Source organism: Trachymyrmex septentrionalis, unplaced genomic scaffold, assembly GCF_001594115.1.
Source record: "Trachymyrmex septentrionalis isolate Tsep2-gDNA-1 unplaced genomic scaffold, Tsep1.0 scaffold80, whole genome shotgun sequence".
Classification (NCBI taxonomy): Eukaryota; Metazoa; Arthropoda; class Insecta; order Hymenoptera; family Formicidae; genus Trachymyrmex; species Trachymyrmex septentrionalis.
This window is the reverse complement of record NW_017305988.1, coordinates 2,111,997-2,125,462: the sequence shown is the minus strand read 5'-3', so window position 1 is coordinate 2,125,462 and position 13,466 is coordinate 2,111,997. Positions and strand designations below refer to the sequence as shown.

The following is a 13,466-nucleotide window of genomic DNA, read 5'->3' as shown; positions in this document are numbered from 1 at the left end:
CTTCTCTAGTAATATTAGCAATAATTCTTAAATCAATAAAATAATAGTAATAATTCGTCATATAATTTCAATTATAATATACACCATAAAGTATTTACAAAAAATATAATTTATATATACTGTAATATGTACATTCATCAAATATTAAGAATTCAACATTCAACGCCATCCATCATCGTTCCTCATCATTGTCATTATCATCGAAGGATAGGACGATTTTTTGCTTTTCTCTTTTTGCTTTCTTTTTCACAGGTTTATCTGTGATAATTGTATCAGAATCTGTTTCTGCTATTTTAGTCTTGCGAAATATAATCTTCTTAGATAGATCAGCTGGGGCATTATTTTCTTCTGCAATTGATAACTTAGATCAATAAAAAATTAGATCATAAAAAATTAAATGCAATTCATAAGATATTTAATTACATGTTTTGCTATATAATGCCATATTCAATATTACATGTAGATTTAGAGTAGCCTCTATATTGAATCTATACCTTTTTTTTTCTGTTTTTTAAAAGCATCTGCTTCTTCCGCCGTTAAATCATCAGAATTTAACACAACAACAACAGGTTGCTCATCAGCCAATTCTTCCCTTTCATCATCGGATACTTTTGGTAAAACTTCTCTCTAATTTAACAAGTGAATATATTGTTAATTCTATGCTTATATATTCTATGCTACATTTTTATGTTTGTTTCTATCAGTGTAGACAGTGTATTAACTTCAATCTCAGTTCAATTTATCATTTATCTTTGTTTAGTGTTAAGAACTAGAAGAAAATAAAGAATAGAATCGAGAAAAAGTTGATTAATATTAATCTGCATTAGGATACGAATTGTAATTTTACAAAAAAAAAAAGTAAACATGAGTATTAAGCATTAATATCCAAACACAACAATTTATAATTATGACACATAAAAAACTTAAGCAGTAATACATGAAGCGAATTGGTCAATCACAATAGAAACCATAAGACAATAACGTAAACTGTAGCAAATTCAAAATTAATTTGCTTATTGTTTAAATTTTTTGTGTGCCATATCCTTTTGTAGAGAATCATACTTTCGTATCAACAGTAGGACCTTCTTTATATCCAATTTGTTCCTTCAGCTCTCGTAGAAATTTTGGTTCGTTCGGTTTGATATACGATACATTGTGTTTTTTTCGTGACATAATTTTGTTAACGTGACGTTCTCCACAAAAGATTGTTTGAAAAACACGATAACCTGTCACACTAAAATGATAACTGTAAACAGAGCTCTCCGTCAGTCTACTTTTTCTTCTCTTCTTAAAATTCCTATTTGGATTTCCGACTCACTACAAAGAACACAATACCATGAGACAAAGAAGGATCCAAAGAATAAGGATTCAACTCCAACGATAACCTCTTCAGGAAGCAGAGGATTTGTTTGTTCATTCACGGTTTACGATTTGCAACTCTATTGTAAAACAGGCTTTAGTTCTGAGCGGTCCTTAAAGCGGCGTCTACAATGGAATTTAAAGCGTAAAATTTAAGTTTTAAGTGTAAGAAATTGACCAATCACAGTCGATTATTCCTCTCACAATCGACTCTGATTGGTTAATGTCTTCCCAGCAAACGAGAATGGATTGAAATTTTTTTTTATCCGAATGCGTATTTTAAATAGCGAATACTTTTTTTGGATTCAATTGAATTCAATTAGATCTAATTGGATGCAATTGGATTGAAAAACTGCATTTCTTATTCAAAATTTTAAATTGAACAGTATTCACAGAAAAAGCTAATATTATTTTTAGATTGAAAGACATAGAGATGTCTCCATGCAATTTCTATAAATGAATAAAAATGCATTCAGGATTGAAAAGCATTCATTTTAACATTCGTGAATCGATATTTCTGAAAATCTGAATCCATTTCAATTCATTTCAATCCATTCTCGTTTGCTGGGTTACGATTTAAAATTCAAAACGTTCAAAACTTAAGAAGCATTGTAGAAATCCTATCATATTCGATTATAGTCGATTAGTCTTCATCTATCCATTTCTCAATCGCGAAAAAGTCAATACAAATCGAGCACGTGAGTACTCCGCCAGAAAAGGAGGTTTTCAAGTCTTGCAGTTGGCAATATTTAATGCCAGTTTCACGAACATCAGTTAAGCTTATCCGTCGATTAACTTCATCACCAGAATAGCCAACAGGAAGACTTAAAAATCTGTCTTTCTCTTATTCTTGTTAGTAAGTAAAGAAAAAGTGTTGTGTGGAGATAATAAATAAAACATTGAAATGCACGCACAAATATATTTGACTATTTTTTTACAAATACATACTTTCGAAATTAGATTAGAGAGTTGATGAATTTTCAGTTTAGCAGTTGGCAATACTCAAAAGTTAATCGACGGATAAACTGGCGTTGGTGAAACTGGCCCTTAATCGACCGATTAAAGTTAGTCGATGAGACCGGCACGTAAGCTTGATACATTTGATATTTCCAAGGAAATCCGAGGTGAAAGTCGAGTACGGAGTATCAGTACCGTGAATTCACGATCACGATGTAGTCTCGTTTAATGAATCCAGTGAGCAGAGGTTACCGGTTCCGATTGATCGCGGTGTTTTTCTGCACGTGTGTCATTCACGCGTTTGTCGGAATACGCATGTAAATTGTATGTATACATAACATGTGTACACAGTCTCGACAGCTTCCGATACTACTGTGGTCTATTTTTATTATATTTTATTGAATTTATCCTCGAGACACGACGTTAAAATCACGTATGTGCCGGAATTAATTACGGAATTTTCTCTCTTTCATATTATTCTGTTTATTTAGTTTAAAACTTGATGCTAATCTACATATGATATGGGTACATAGCGACGTGGCAAAATGTCTCACGTAGAATCATGTAAAGTTCGGCAGCAAAATGAATTGGAAGTCTTGAAGGTATATGACGCGCTAAGTAAGCACGTGGCAAAAAGTAACATTTTCCAAGCCATGCGATGTAATCTCTCTTAATAATTCTATTTTGTCATTTATAATAGTCCATTTTTGGTGATGAATTGCGTGACTTGAGGAAGAAGAATAAAAAGAAATGGCAACCCCTAGATATTGTTGTTACCCTGACACCGCAGAAAGGTATGTCCGGACCAGCGGAAGTCTATGCACAGATAGATTTGCATATTACGTGCTGCGACAAATATCCTCATGAGTAAGTTTTACATCTTTCAATATGTACCATATTTATTTCATAACGCCTACATAATTTATTTGTCATATTTTAGAGTACCAACTATTCAACTGCAAGACAGCAGAGGCTTGTCTCATCAACAGGTTGCAGTTTTGTCATCTGAGCTCGAAAATTTAGCACAAAAGTTAAAGGGTGAAGTTATGATTTTTGAATTCAGTCAGCATGTCCAGAAATATCTGCACGAACATAACAAACCGAGTTACAGTAGTTTTTATGAGGAGATGGTATCAAGAAATCAAGAAAAAAAACAATATGAGATGCAAGAGAAGCAAATGAAAGAAGATAAAGAGAGACAGGTTTGATTTAATATTGGTTGGTTCATGTATCTCAATTGCACATTATAATGTTTGATTAATGTTATTATGGATATTTCCATAGGTTCTGCAAGATGCCATACAAAAACGTCAGGAAGCCCTGAAAGCTGAGATGCGTAATCGAAAGGAAACAGTTCGATTGACCACAGATTCTGATATTGTCTTTCGATCCATCCCATCATCTCCGCACGAACGAGGGACGAGCCGTTTTAGACGTCGATGTGTGAGCACGTCGGAAAGCTCTGAAGGATCATTGTGCGAGCATAGGGGTACTAAACTCATCCATTTCGACAGTAATAAAGGCGAGAGACAAGTGCACCGAGGCAAATGCTTGGGACATGGTACGAAGGGTTCCATAGTATACGCCGGCGTGGATGAGACTACTGGAGAATTATTAGCTATCACAGAATGGACGTTGAAATGCGCGATGGCAAATGGTTGCTCTACTCAAGAAGTAACCATCGATATACAATATGCCATGAAACAGATTGCCAGTTTGGAGCAAGAGTTGAATCACTTGTACAAATTGCATCATCCAAATCTTGTACATTATTTAAATATGAAATATTTGCAAAATAACAATAACGTGGTGATTTACGTGCTTCAAGAGTTCGTGGTATGTAAATATGTGCACATATATTGCTTTGGAGCAGCAATATTTGATAAGATTAAGAATGGTTTTCACGTTTTATGATATTGTATGTAAAAGTAGGTTGGCACCACGTGCTCGTTCTTCCTGATGGAAAACATTCCAGTCGACATCGACATGTTGAGGCATTTGGCGACGGGTGTCCTCGACGCATTGCAATACCTCCACGAGAATAATGTAGTGCATAAAGATTTACGAGACACCAGCATTTATATAGACCATATGGGTGTCGTAAGATTGTCCGATTATTCTTTAGATAAGAGATTGTCAGACATGTATCATTCGAATTCCTTAGTAAAGACTGAACATGATTTTCCAACGATTCAAGGCCGAGGTGGCAAAAAGGCAGATATATACAGATATGGAATATTATTGCTTTCGTTATTAAAAGGAACCATTATATCCGGGGAAGAAATCGATCTAACAGTAATCCCACAGGTAGATTTCCTTCTAGTAATAGAAAATCTGTCATTAGTATTACACTGAATTAGTACATATTAAAGACTACTTTATGTGAAGTATCTGAATGTTCAATGCAGTAGCATAATGTATTCTTTAAAATGAAATAATATGTAATATAGATTTTGACAATAAAATGATACATATATATTCTGTTAAACAATATGACACTGTCACATTATTGGATATTTAATTATTTAAAATGTATATATTTTATACTAAAGTTTATATACTTTTACATTTAACTTGGCTGATTTCATGTATTCTTTCAGTATGCACTAATGTAGTGTAAGTGACCAAATTTGCTATTTGTGTAATACATACGTTTTTCTCATAAAGTGCCAACAATAGACGCGCGTATCCTAAGTTAAATAATTTCTTTTAGCTTCACTTGAGAGACTTTATTTCAAAATGTCTCATTGACGACGAAAGAATGCGTTGGTCTGCAGAGCAATTGCAACAACATGGTTTTATAAAAATACCATTAGCACGAGGTTTATCACCTTCAGTACCGGATCACGATGAGAAAGAGAAAAATTTAGAGCCAGAAGAACCGGATATCGATATTCAGTTACATTTGCCATCGATGGGTAGGCAATCAAGAATACAAAATGAATTTGAAGTGCTGAAATGGCTGGGAAAAGGAGCCTTCGGCGATGTTTTGAAAGTGAGAAATAAATTAGATGGCGGTGTCTACGCTATCAAACGCATAGAATTAAATCCAAAGAAAAAACAGTTGAATAGGAACATTACACGCGAAGTTAAATTGCTCTCTAGAATGAATCATGAAAATGTAGTACGTTATTACAATTCGTGGATTGAAAGTGCTACTTTGGATGATTCAGTCAGGCATAGTCATTTTACGCCGATCACCACATCTTCAGATAGAATAACCACCACGCAGGATAAAGCAGATATAGTTAATGTAATTATATTCACGATAACGATTACGTCGCTCGTAACAAGAAGAGCCGTAACAACATTCTACTTTATAATGTTGAATTATATATAATTGTAATCAGACTTTTGCGCTGTATAAAAACATGACGTGAATTTTAGCATCTGGAAAGTGATGAGATAGAAAAATTTGCTCCACCGTTACGCGATGTTGAATGGAATATATCGTACGAATCTCGGGCGAATGTGACTGATAGTGACGATGAGAACAGCGATGCATCGACTGATTCCGATAGCGAAGAACACTGCGCATTTCTGTAAGATTATTTTCTTTTTCTGAAATTATATATCCCACTGTAATATTTAATATTTTTATTCAACTTATTTCATTTCATTTATATTATTATAACGTTTATGCAATTTTATATTTAAGATATGATGCACAAAGAAACTACTTACTATTTGAAAAGCTGATTTGAATTTCGTCTCTTACAGAATGCGAACTTTATTACATATTGAGTCTTCCGATAGTATTGAATTCGAAAGAGACGATATATCACAAAAATGCGCAGTTACGCTGGACGTTTCCAACAATGATGTTAAAGATACTGAAACTTCTAGCGAAGATGTAACAGTAAAAGAAATACAATTTATGTACATACAAATGGAATTCTGTGAGAAAAGCACATTAAGAACTGCCATAGATAATGGTTTATATGAAGATGAAGAACGTTTTTGGAGGCTCTTTCGAGAAATTGTAGAAGGTTTGGCGCATATTCACCAGCAGGGTATGATACATAGAGATTTGAAACCTGTGAACATTTTCCTCGATAGTAATGATCACGTCAAGATAGGAGATTTCGGATTGGCCACGACTAATATATTGTCATCGTTAGTTCAGACCATCGATGCTGATAAAGAATCACAATTTGAAAAAGGTACAAGTATAGACGATATTTTGAATTCATCGATTGATCAATTGTATTATGCGCAAATATAAGTTTGCTCTGAAAAAGATCAATAAATTATATGGTTACATGCGCCTTATACAGTTACATGTGATGTATTGATGATAAATTATATTATCGGTTTTATCATGTTTTTTCAAGGTGGAAGTTATGATGTAGAAGAATTAGGATCTCTTACTGGTCAAGTTGGGACAGCTTTATATGTAGCTCCTGAACTTTCCGCAAAAACTGCCAAAGCAATTTACAATCAAAAAGTGGATATTTACAGCTTGGGAATTATTTTCTTCGAAATGACGTACAAACCACTGACTACCGGAATGGAGCGTGTCAAGGTTCTGTTGAATTTACGCTCGAAAGAAATCGTCTTTCCCCCGGATATACCAGAAACAGATGTACCGCCTCAAATTCATATCATATGGTAAAAAAATTGATTTGACAATGCATGTTATATCATTCTAAGATATATAAAATACGAAATAATGATTAAACTTTATCCATATTAGTTGGCTGTTGAATCACGATCCAAGTCAACGTCCTACCGCTCAGGAATTACTTTCGTCTGCATTCTTGCCGCCGCCATTAGAAGATACAGAATTGCAAGAAGTAATGCGCCACACGTTATCTAATAGTCAAAGTAAAGCATATAGATATTTAGTGACGTCGTGTTTCACGCAAGACGTTACGCCGGCAGAAGATATTACTTATGATATGAATTTGCCTGCTAGGGGAACACTAAGTGTTCTTTCCTCAAAAAGGCAATTTCTGCAGGAAAGCGTAAAACAAAAAATCATTGAGATATTTCAAAAGCACGGCGGAATATACCTCGCGACCCCGTTGTTAATGCCTAAATCCATTCAGCATTCTAACTTTACTGAGTCTAGCGTAAAATTGATGACCCGTACTGGCAGTATAGTCTCTATACCTCATGATCTTCGTACTCCTTTTGCTAGATACGTTGTATGGAATAATATTTCGCATATTCGAAGATACGCTATCGAACGTGTTTTCAGAGACAAAAAGGTATGTATTGTAAGTAATATCTTGCATGTATGATTGCAAATTAATATCTGTTGATATCGAATTATCGTAGGCACGAGGATTTCATCCAAGGGAATTATACGAATGTGCTTTTGATATCATTAGTCCTGTAAATAACAATTTAATGCCAGAGGCTGAATTGATCTTCATTATATGGGAGATCTTCAATGAGTTACCACAGATCCGAGAACATAATTTCATAGTGCGCCTGAATCATACGTCGCTATTGAAAGCTGTGTTAATGTATTGTGGCGTAGAGAAAGACAAGTATCAGGACATATATTCCATATTGCAGGATGCTCGCGACGGAAAGTTAACTAAATTTCAAGTCCAAACGCATTTGATAAGTTTATGCTTAACCGATCAAGCCATGGAAACGCTTTTTAATTTGCTTGAAACGGAAAGCTCTGTTACGAAAATCAATAGTGTCTTAAGGACATTAACGAAAAGAAAAGGAGAAGCTGCTCGTTTAGCCAAAGAAGGCATGAGCGATATAGAGACTGTAACATCTAATGTAGAAAGTTTGGGTGTTAAGGTAATGTTATAATAATGTCTTTATATAATTTGTATAAGTCATTTACATAAGCATTCTTTTTATTTCTTTTTCTATCATATTTCAGTGGCCTATTACTGTCGTACCTTTATTAACGTACAATGTACAACAATATAGTGGTGTGATATATCAAATAACTTGCGAACTGAAGTATAGACGGAGACGATGTGGTCAAGACATCATAGCTGCGGGCGGTCGATATGATAAAATGCTAGTGTCATTTAGAAAAGTTTTAGAGCGCACCGGAATGGCCAGTAAGGAAATAAAACAATACGGTGCTGGTATTAGTATATCGTTAGATAAATTGGTGTCCGCTGGTGTCGAGGAGTGTGAGGGTAGTGAAAGTAAATACGGTATTGATGTGGCTATATGCTGCGAGGGAAATTCAGAAAACGAAGGAAGAGGAGAAAAGGACATGATTAATATATTACGGGAAATCTGGTCATTAGGATTGAAGGTTACAACGTTAGATCTATGCACTATGGAGGAAATACTAGAATACTGCCAAGAAAATTCTATAAGTCATATAGTATTATTAAGAAATAGTACTTTAAGAGTGCTAACATGGGAAAGGGACCGATTTCAAGAGAAGAAATGGAACACTATACAGGATATTGTAGAATATTTACAACGACAGTCCGAAAACGCGTTGCCAATCTTGAATAGGTCCGAAAGTAAAATGAGCGCGAATGATATATCAGTAGTGCCTAGCAATCCGGTTAATGTTACCGTAGGTTTCATTCTCTCTGAGCGAGATAAACTGTCCGGAAGTGGCAAAAGAAGTTTCAAAAATACCATATTAGCACAAATGTCATCTTACTTGCAAAGAATATCACATAAAGTTCCTGTAGAAATCTTTGCAGTCTTTTTGGAAATATCTGTTATAAGAACGCTAATCAGTTTTCTGGAGATCGACGAGGAGGAACAAGCTTTCCAAAAAAGTATTCAGATTATAATAGACAAGTGAGTATTACACAAATATATATATATAATATTACATACTACATATATTTAATATATTATGTTATGTTGTATAAAATAATAAACAATCTTTACTAGTGTCGATAATATTGATTATATTATTTTTATAGACATCCACGGCATAAGAAATATATAAAAGAAATCTGCGAGGGTATGAGGAAATTAAGGAATGAAAAGTCCAAGCCTGTAGAGATACTTTACAGTTTGATAGACAGTAAACACATGACTTTAGTCTAAGATATATTATCGAAGCCGAAAAATATATTTTCATAATAATTATGTGAAATTAATAATGATGAGTAATTGGAATGTATGTTAATAGATCGAACATACAAAATAAGTATTAGATAGTTAAACATTTTTTGTACTACATTATGTATATTTTTAAACATTACATTTAATAAAAAAAAATGAGACTGTATATATGACATGACGCTCTAAAATAGATTTCTGGATTCGATATAAAATTAAGCGTGTTTATTATTACAACATTAAATATTTTGTTGCATATATTTTCTTCAATTGTTTCAATCCTTACTGTAAGATTTAAATATATTCAAAAGACTTGTGTGTGCGTGCGCACACGTATTTTGTACACACATGAATTATTTTTTCTAAAATTAAAAACAAATCTATTTTTATGTATATAAAAATAAATAATATGATTATAAACTCGTGGCAAGAGAAGATAATCCTTTCTAAATTTTACGCTTGATTTATATGAATATAATTGTATACCGCAATTATATCGCAGCCGTGTTATATTTTATCAACGTGTCATATTTAGGTATACAGGTGTACTTCATATTTAGGTGTCTCTTAAGTAAGATCGGAGCCGCATTGAATTTTACAATTTTCATAGTAATAGTTAATACAATATTAATTACTAAAAATGGCCGAATATTAATTTTTTATAATTTGTTTCTCAAATACTATCAATTTTACAAAAAAAAACTATAAGAGATAAAAATTGTTTATTTTCTTCTCATAGAACTCTAAGAATTTTTTCAGAATTTTTTATCAACTTTTTAGTATTGCATTTTCTTATTTTTATTATGAGAAAATATGGTATTGAAAAATTCTGAAAAAATTCTGAAAAAATTTATAAAATGATATAAGACTTTTTTGTTCCCCTTAACTCATTCTACACCCCCCAATTCGGCGGTTCCGATCTTACTTAACAAACACCCTATATCTTTTTATTTTATCATTCGCTGTGTTCCAAAATTTACTGAAGTTTCAGCCAGTAACTGAAAATCTATAGTTTACGTCACGTACACTTGCGCGCACTGTAGATCCTTAGTAAATTTTGGAACACCACCATGAAAAATTGAACGTTGGAACACCGCCAATGTTCAATTTTACGATATCATTTGTTTTAGTTTATTGTTTCATAGAATGTCGAATGTCGATCACGGAGAGATAAATCTTGAAAGTTGAATATTGACGACGTGCAATACGTGAAAAATAGGAGACGGAAGCTGGTGATCTGAATAAGATTCAGTTAAGGGTAGCGATTATGTAACTTTTTCCCTAGGGTGGAAAATGTGAAAAGTGAAAATTCTTTGTATGTGTGTATATGTACGAACATGCATACATAAAAATTTTCACTTTTCACGTTTTCGCTCTAGCGAAAAAGTTACATGTGATCATATAATTTATAGTGGTATAAAAGTCGATAGCATTTTTTAATATAAATTTCAAATATTATCCACAGTCTGTTTCAATTTTGTTTCTTCTTAAAATAGCACACGTTCTTGTTGAAATCAATTATCTGGCGGCGCAACCCTCCTCGAATCAATACGACTTCGAAACGATATATATGACTACAATTGCTATATGCAGGGACCTTAGAGACTCGCGTGTTCGCTAGTGTACAGCTATTCTAACTTTAGAAACAGCCTGTCCAAGTGTATCACCTACCAAGTGTACTACATTAATCTCGAAACTTGATCTAAAATTAATATGATGTAACGAACTTAAATGTGGAACTATTTCTAAATGGCAATGCTGTTTTAACACATTTTTAATTTGACAACTGTGCTACATCTGTTATAATAGAACATCAATAAGAAATCTAGCATGCATTCTATACAATTGCTGTCAGGATATGATATGCCTACAGTGGGACTAGGAACGTGGCAGGTGACAAAATAATATTAGAATGTTATAATGATAATTGATAATAGTAATGTATCTTACCAATCATGTATTTTTTTGTCATCACTATTTTATAACAAAATGTTTATACAAAGTGATCTGGTGAAAAGAGTAAAATAACTTTTCTCTAGGCTAAACCAGAAGAGATTGAAACTGTTGTGAGCACTGCCTTGGAATGTGGTTACAGACATATTGATACAGCAGCAAATTATAATAATGAGGATGCAATTGGCAGAGCTTTGAAAAAATGGTTTGACAAAGGTGGTACTAGAGAAGAACTTTTTATCACGACAAAGGTAATGTATCGTATTTGAGTTTAGTAGAGTTGATTGTCGCAATTTACTATTTAATAATTTATAATATTACTGTCTTTCTGTAAAAAAACATAACTGTATTTAAAGAATCTTGTAAATTTTATTTCAGTTACCCAATTTTGGTAATCGACCATCCGATGTAGAAAAGTTCATTAAATTATCATTAAAGAAACTTAGCTTGGATTACTTAGACATGTATCTTGTTCATATGCCCTTTGCATTTAAATTCAATGAAAATACGTGCACTGCAGCAACGAACGAGGATGGAAGTTACATACTCGATTTTGACACAGATCCTGTCTCAGTGTGGAAAGTATGGAATCAATTTTGTATAACGTATTGTCATGATATAAAAGAAATCTTTGAAAGAGCAAAATTATTTTGCAGGAGATGGAGAAGCAAGTTGAATCAGGACGCACTAGATCTATAGGTTTAAGCAACTTTAACGAAAAGCAGATTTCGACCATTTGGGAAAACGCACAAATTAAGCCAAGTAATTTACAGGTAAATCGTTGAGCGATATATAAATTTATCTATTAAATGCAGTTTAATCTTCACATCGATAAGACATTATCAAGATAACGATATTTAACATTTTTAGGTAGAGTTACATGCATATATGCAGCAGACGCCAATTCGAGAATTATGCAAGAAGTATAATATCGTTGTAACAGGTTATAGTCCATTAGGCTCTCCAGCTGCAAAGACGCACTTTCAAGCAAAATATAACTATACTTCAAGTGCATTTTCTGACTTGCTAAATCATCCGATTGTTAAAAAAATTGCTGCAGAGCATAAAAAAACGACAGCACAAGTTTTATTGCGTCATTTACTACAACTAGGTGTTGTAATTATCCCTAAGAGTTCGTCCCCAGAAAGAATCAAGTCAAATATCGATTTATTCGATTTTTCTTTAACAGAGAAAAACATGGAAGTCTTGAGTACCTTAGACAGAGGTACTGATGGGCGAATTTTTAATTTCTTATTTTTTAAAGGGTAAGTATTAAAAAATATGTTTCATCTTGTTATTATATTTCGTCACAAAAATGTATTTAAGGACTATATCTTATAATTTATAAAAATTGTAAAATTCATATAAAATTTACTTACATTATTGTCTATTTCAGAATTGAACATCATCCACAGTATCCGTTTAAAAATGAACTTCCTTAATCATAATTTAACATGCAAGTCATTAGTTTGTATAAAAATAGTTGAACAAGAAATACATAACATACCAAACGAGCATGATACGTTGTAAATGTATTATGTAATTATACATCGCAGAAGTTTCTGTTATTTTTCAATGCAGTCTGTATAACATTTTACGTTGCAAACGATGCTGAAGTTCACCGCGGCGTATCATCGTATGTATAACTTTGTAAATAGCGCGTTCTGGAAATGACTGCTTAAGAAAATCTTTCACAATATTTTGTTCAGATACTTGATGTCCAATAGGAAATCTACTCTTCAATTGTTTTTCAATGCGGGTCAATATTTCATGATCCTCTTCCGAGGTAAATCCTTCTGCTCCTGATGACAGATCGCAATATACACGTTATAAAACTTTGTAAAGTATTTTTTTGGGCTATACATACGAAATATAATATATTCTATATTTATCAATTTGTAGCTTACCTGCTAATGAACCAGACATTGCAGCTTCCAATGTAGATACATGAAAGAGCCTTAAAGCTTCATTAATATGGAGTTCAGTAGCAAAGGGTTGTAACTGCATTTTGGCCAAGGCTTCGGAAATTCGTATAATAGCTTCAAGCTGCCGGACTGTTATAGGTATCGATAATCTTTTTTCAGCATCTTTCTCATGTTCTCTTGTACCAGCTCGCATCATAACGTAACGATTTTTTAATTTGTCCCCTGCCTCTGAACTGAGTCTTGGGCCACAACGTC

At 33.2% G+C, this 13,466-nt stretch overlaps 4 protein-coding genes across 8 annotated transcripts in view; 2 read left to right on the top strand and 2 right to left on the bottom strand.

Moving 5' to 3' along the window:
* Nucleotides 1-138: 138 nt before the first annotated feature.
* On the bottom strand, nt 139-1,424 carry LOC108754681 (uncharacterized protein KIAA1143 homolog). Of its 2 annotated transcripts, none has more exons than XM_018497166.1 (4): nt 1,319-1,424; nt 1,063-1,246; nt 495-627; nt 139-348 (listed from the first exon to the last, which is right to left on the bottom strand). In XM_018497166.1, exons 1-4 carry the CDS (start codon nt 1,336-1,338, stop codon nt 173-175), a joined length of 513 nt encoding a protein of 170 aa, XP_018352668.1. In that variant the 5' UTR covers nt 1,339-1,424; the 3' UTR covers nt 139-172. The 2 variants fall into 2 exon arrangements, with proteins under 2 accessions (XP_018352668.1, XP_018352670.1); XM_018497168.1 differs by having other exon boundaries at nt 1,336-1,424.
* A 1,088-nt stretch (nt 1,425-2,512) lies between these two features.
* LOC108754797 (eIF-2-alpha kinase GCN2) lies at nt 2,513-9,366 on the top strand. Its single transcript, XM_018497396.1, has 14 exons — nt 2,513-2,640; nt 2,808-2,918; nt 3,017-3,183; nt 3,257-3,518; nt 3,601-4,152; nt 4,249-4,623; nt 5,030-5,569; nt 5,704-5,858; nt 6,037-6,479; nt 6,651-6,927; nt 7,013-7,529; nt 7,600-8,082; nt 8,168-9,063; nt 9,192-9,366. Exons 2-14 carry the CDS (start codon nt 2,862-2,864, stop codon nt 9,316-9,318), a joined length of 4,851 nt encoding a protein of 1,616 aa, XP_018352898.1. The 5' UTR covers nt 2,513-2,640; nt 2,808-2,861; the 3' UTR covers nt 9,319-9,366.
* A 1,040-nt stretch (nt 9,367-10,406) lies between these two features.
* Nucleotides 10,407-12,800, top strand: LOC108754726 (alcohol dehydrogenase [NADP(+)]-like). 4 transcript variants are annotated; one of them, XM_018497258.1, is made up of 7 exons: nt 10,407-10,565; nt 10,830-11,226; nt 11,373-11,537; nt 11,665-11,868; nt 11,943-12,059; nt 12,157-12,551; nt 12,683-12,800. In XM_018497258.1, the coding sequence occupies exons 2-7, from the start codon at nt 11,164-11,166 to the stop codon at nt 12,726-12,728; spliced, it is 990 nt and encodes a 329-aa protein (XP_018352760.1). In that variant the 5' UTR covers nt 10,407-10,565; nt 10,830-11,163; the 3' UTR covers nt 12,729-12,800. The 4 variants fall into 4 exon arrangements, with proteins under 4 accessions (XP_018352760.1, XP_018352758.1, XP_018352757.1 ...); XM_018497256.1 differs by having other exon boundaries at nt 10,407-10,584; XM_018497255.1 differs by having other exon boundaries at nt 10,407-10,591.
* A 39-nt stretch (nt 12,801-12,839) lies between these two features.
* Nucleotides 12,840-13,466, bottom strand: part of LOC108754724 (DNA replication licensing factor Mcm5) — a 4,049-nt gene continuing 3,422 nt past the window's right edge. Inside the window, exons 7-8 of the mRNA XM_018497249.1 lie at nt 13,194-13,465; nt 12,840-13,088 (exon numbers count right to left, since the gene is read on the bottom strand). Coding sequence (XP_018352751.1) covers nt 12,859-13,088; nt 13,194-13,465 — 502 coding nt within the window. The 3' untranslated portion in view covers nt 12,840-12,858. The remainder of the gene's footprint in view (nt 13,089-13,193; nt 13,466) is intronic.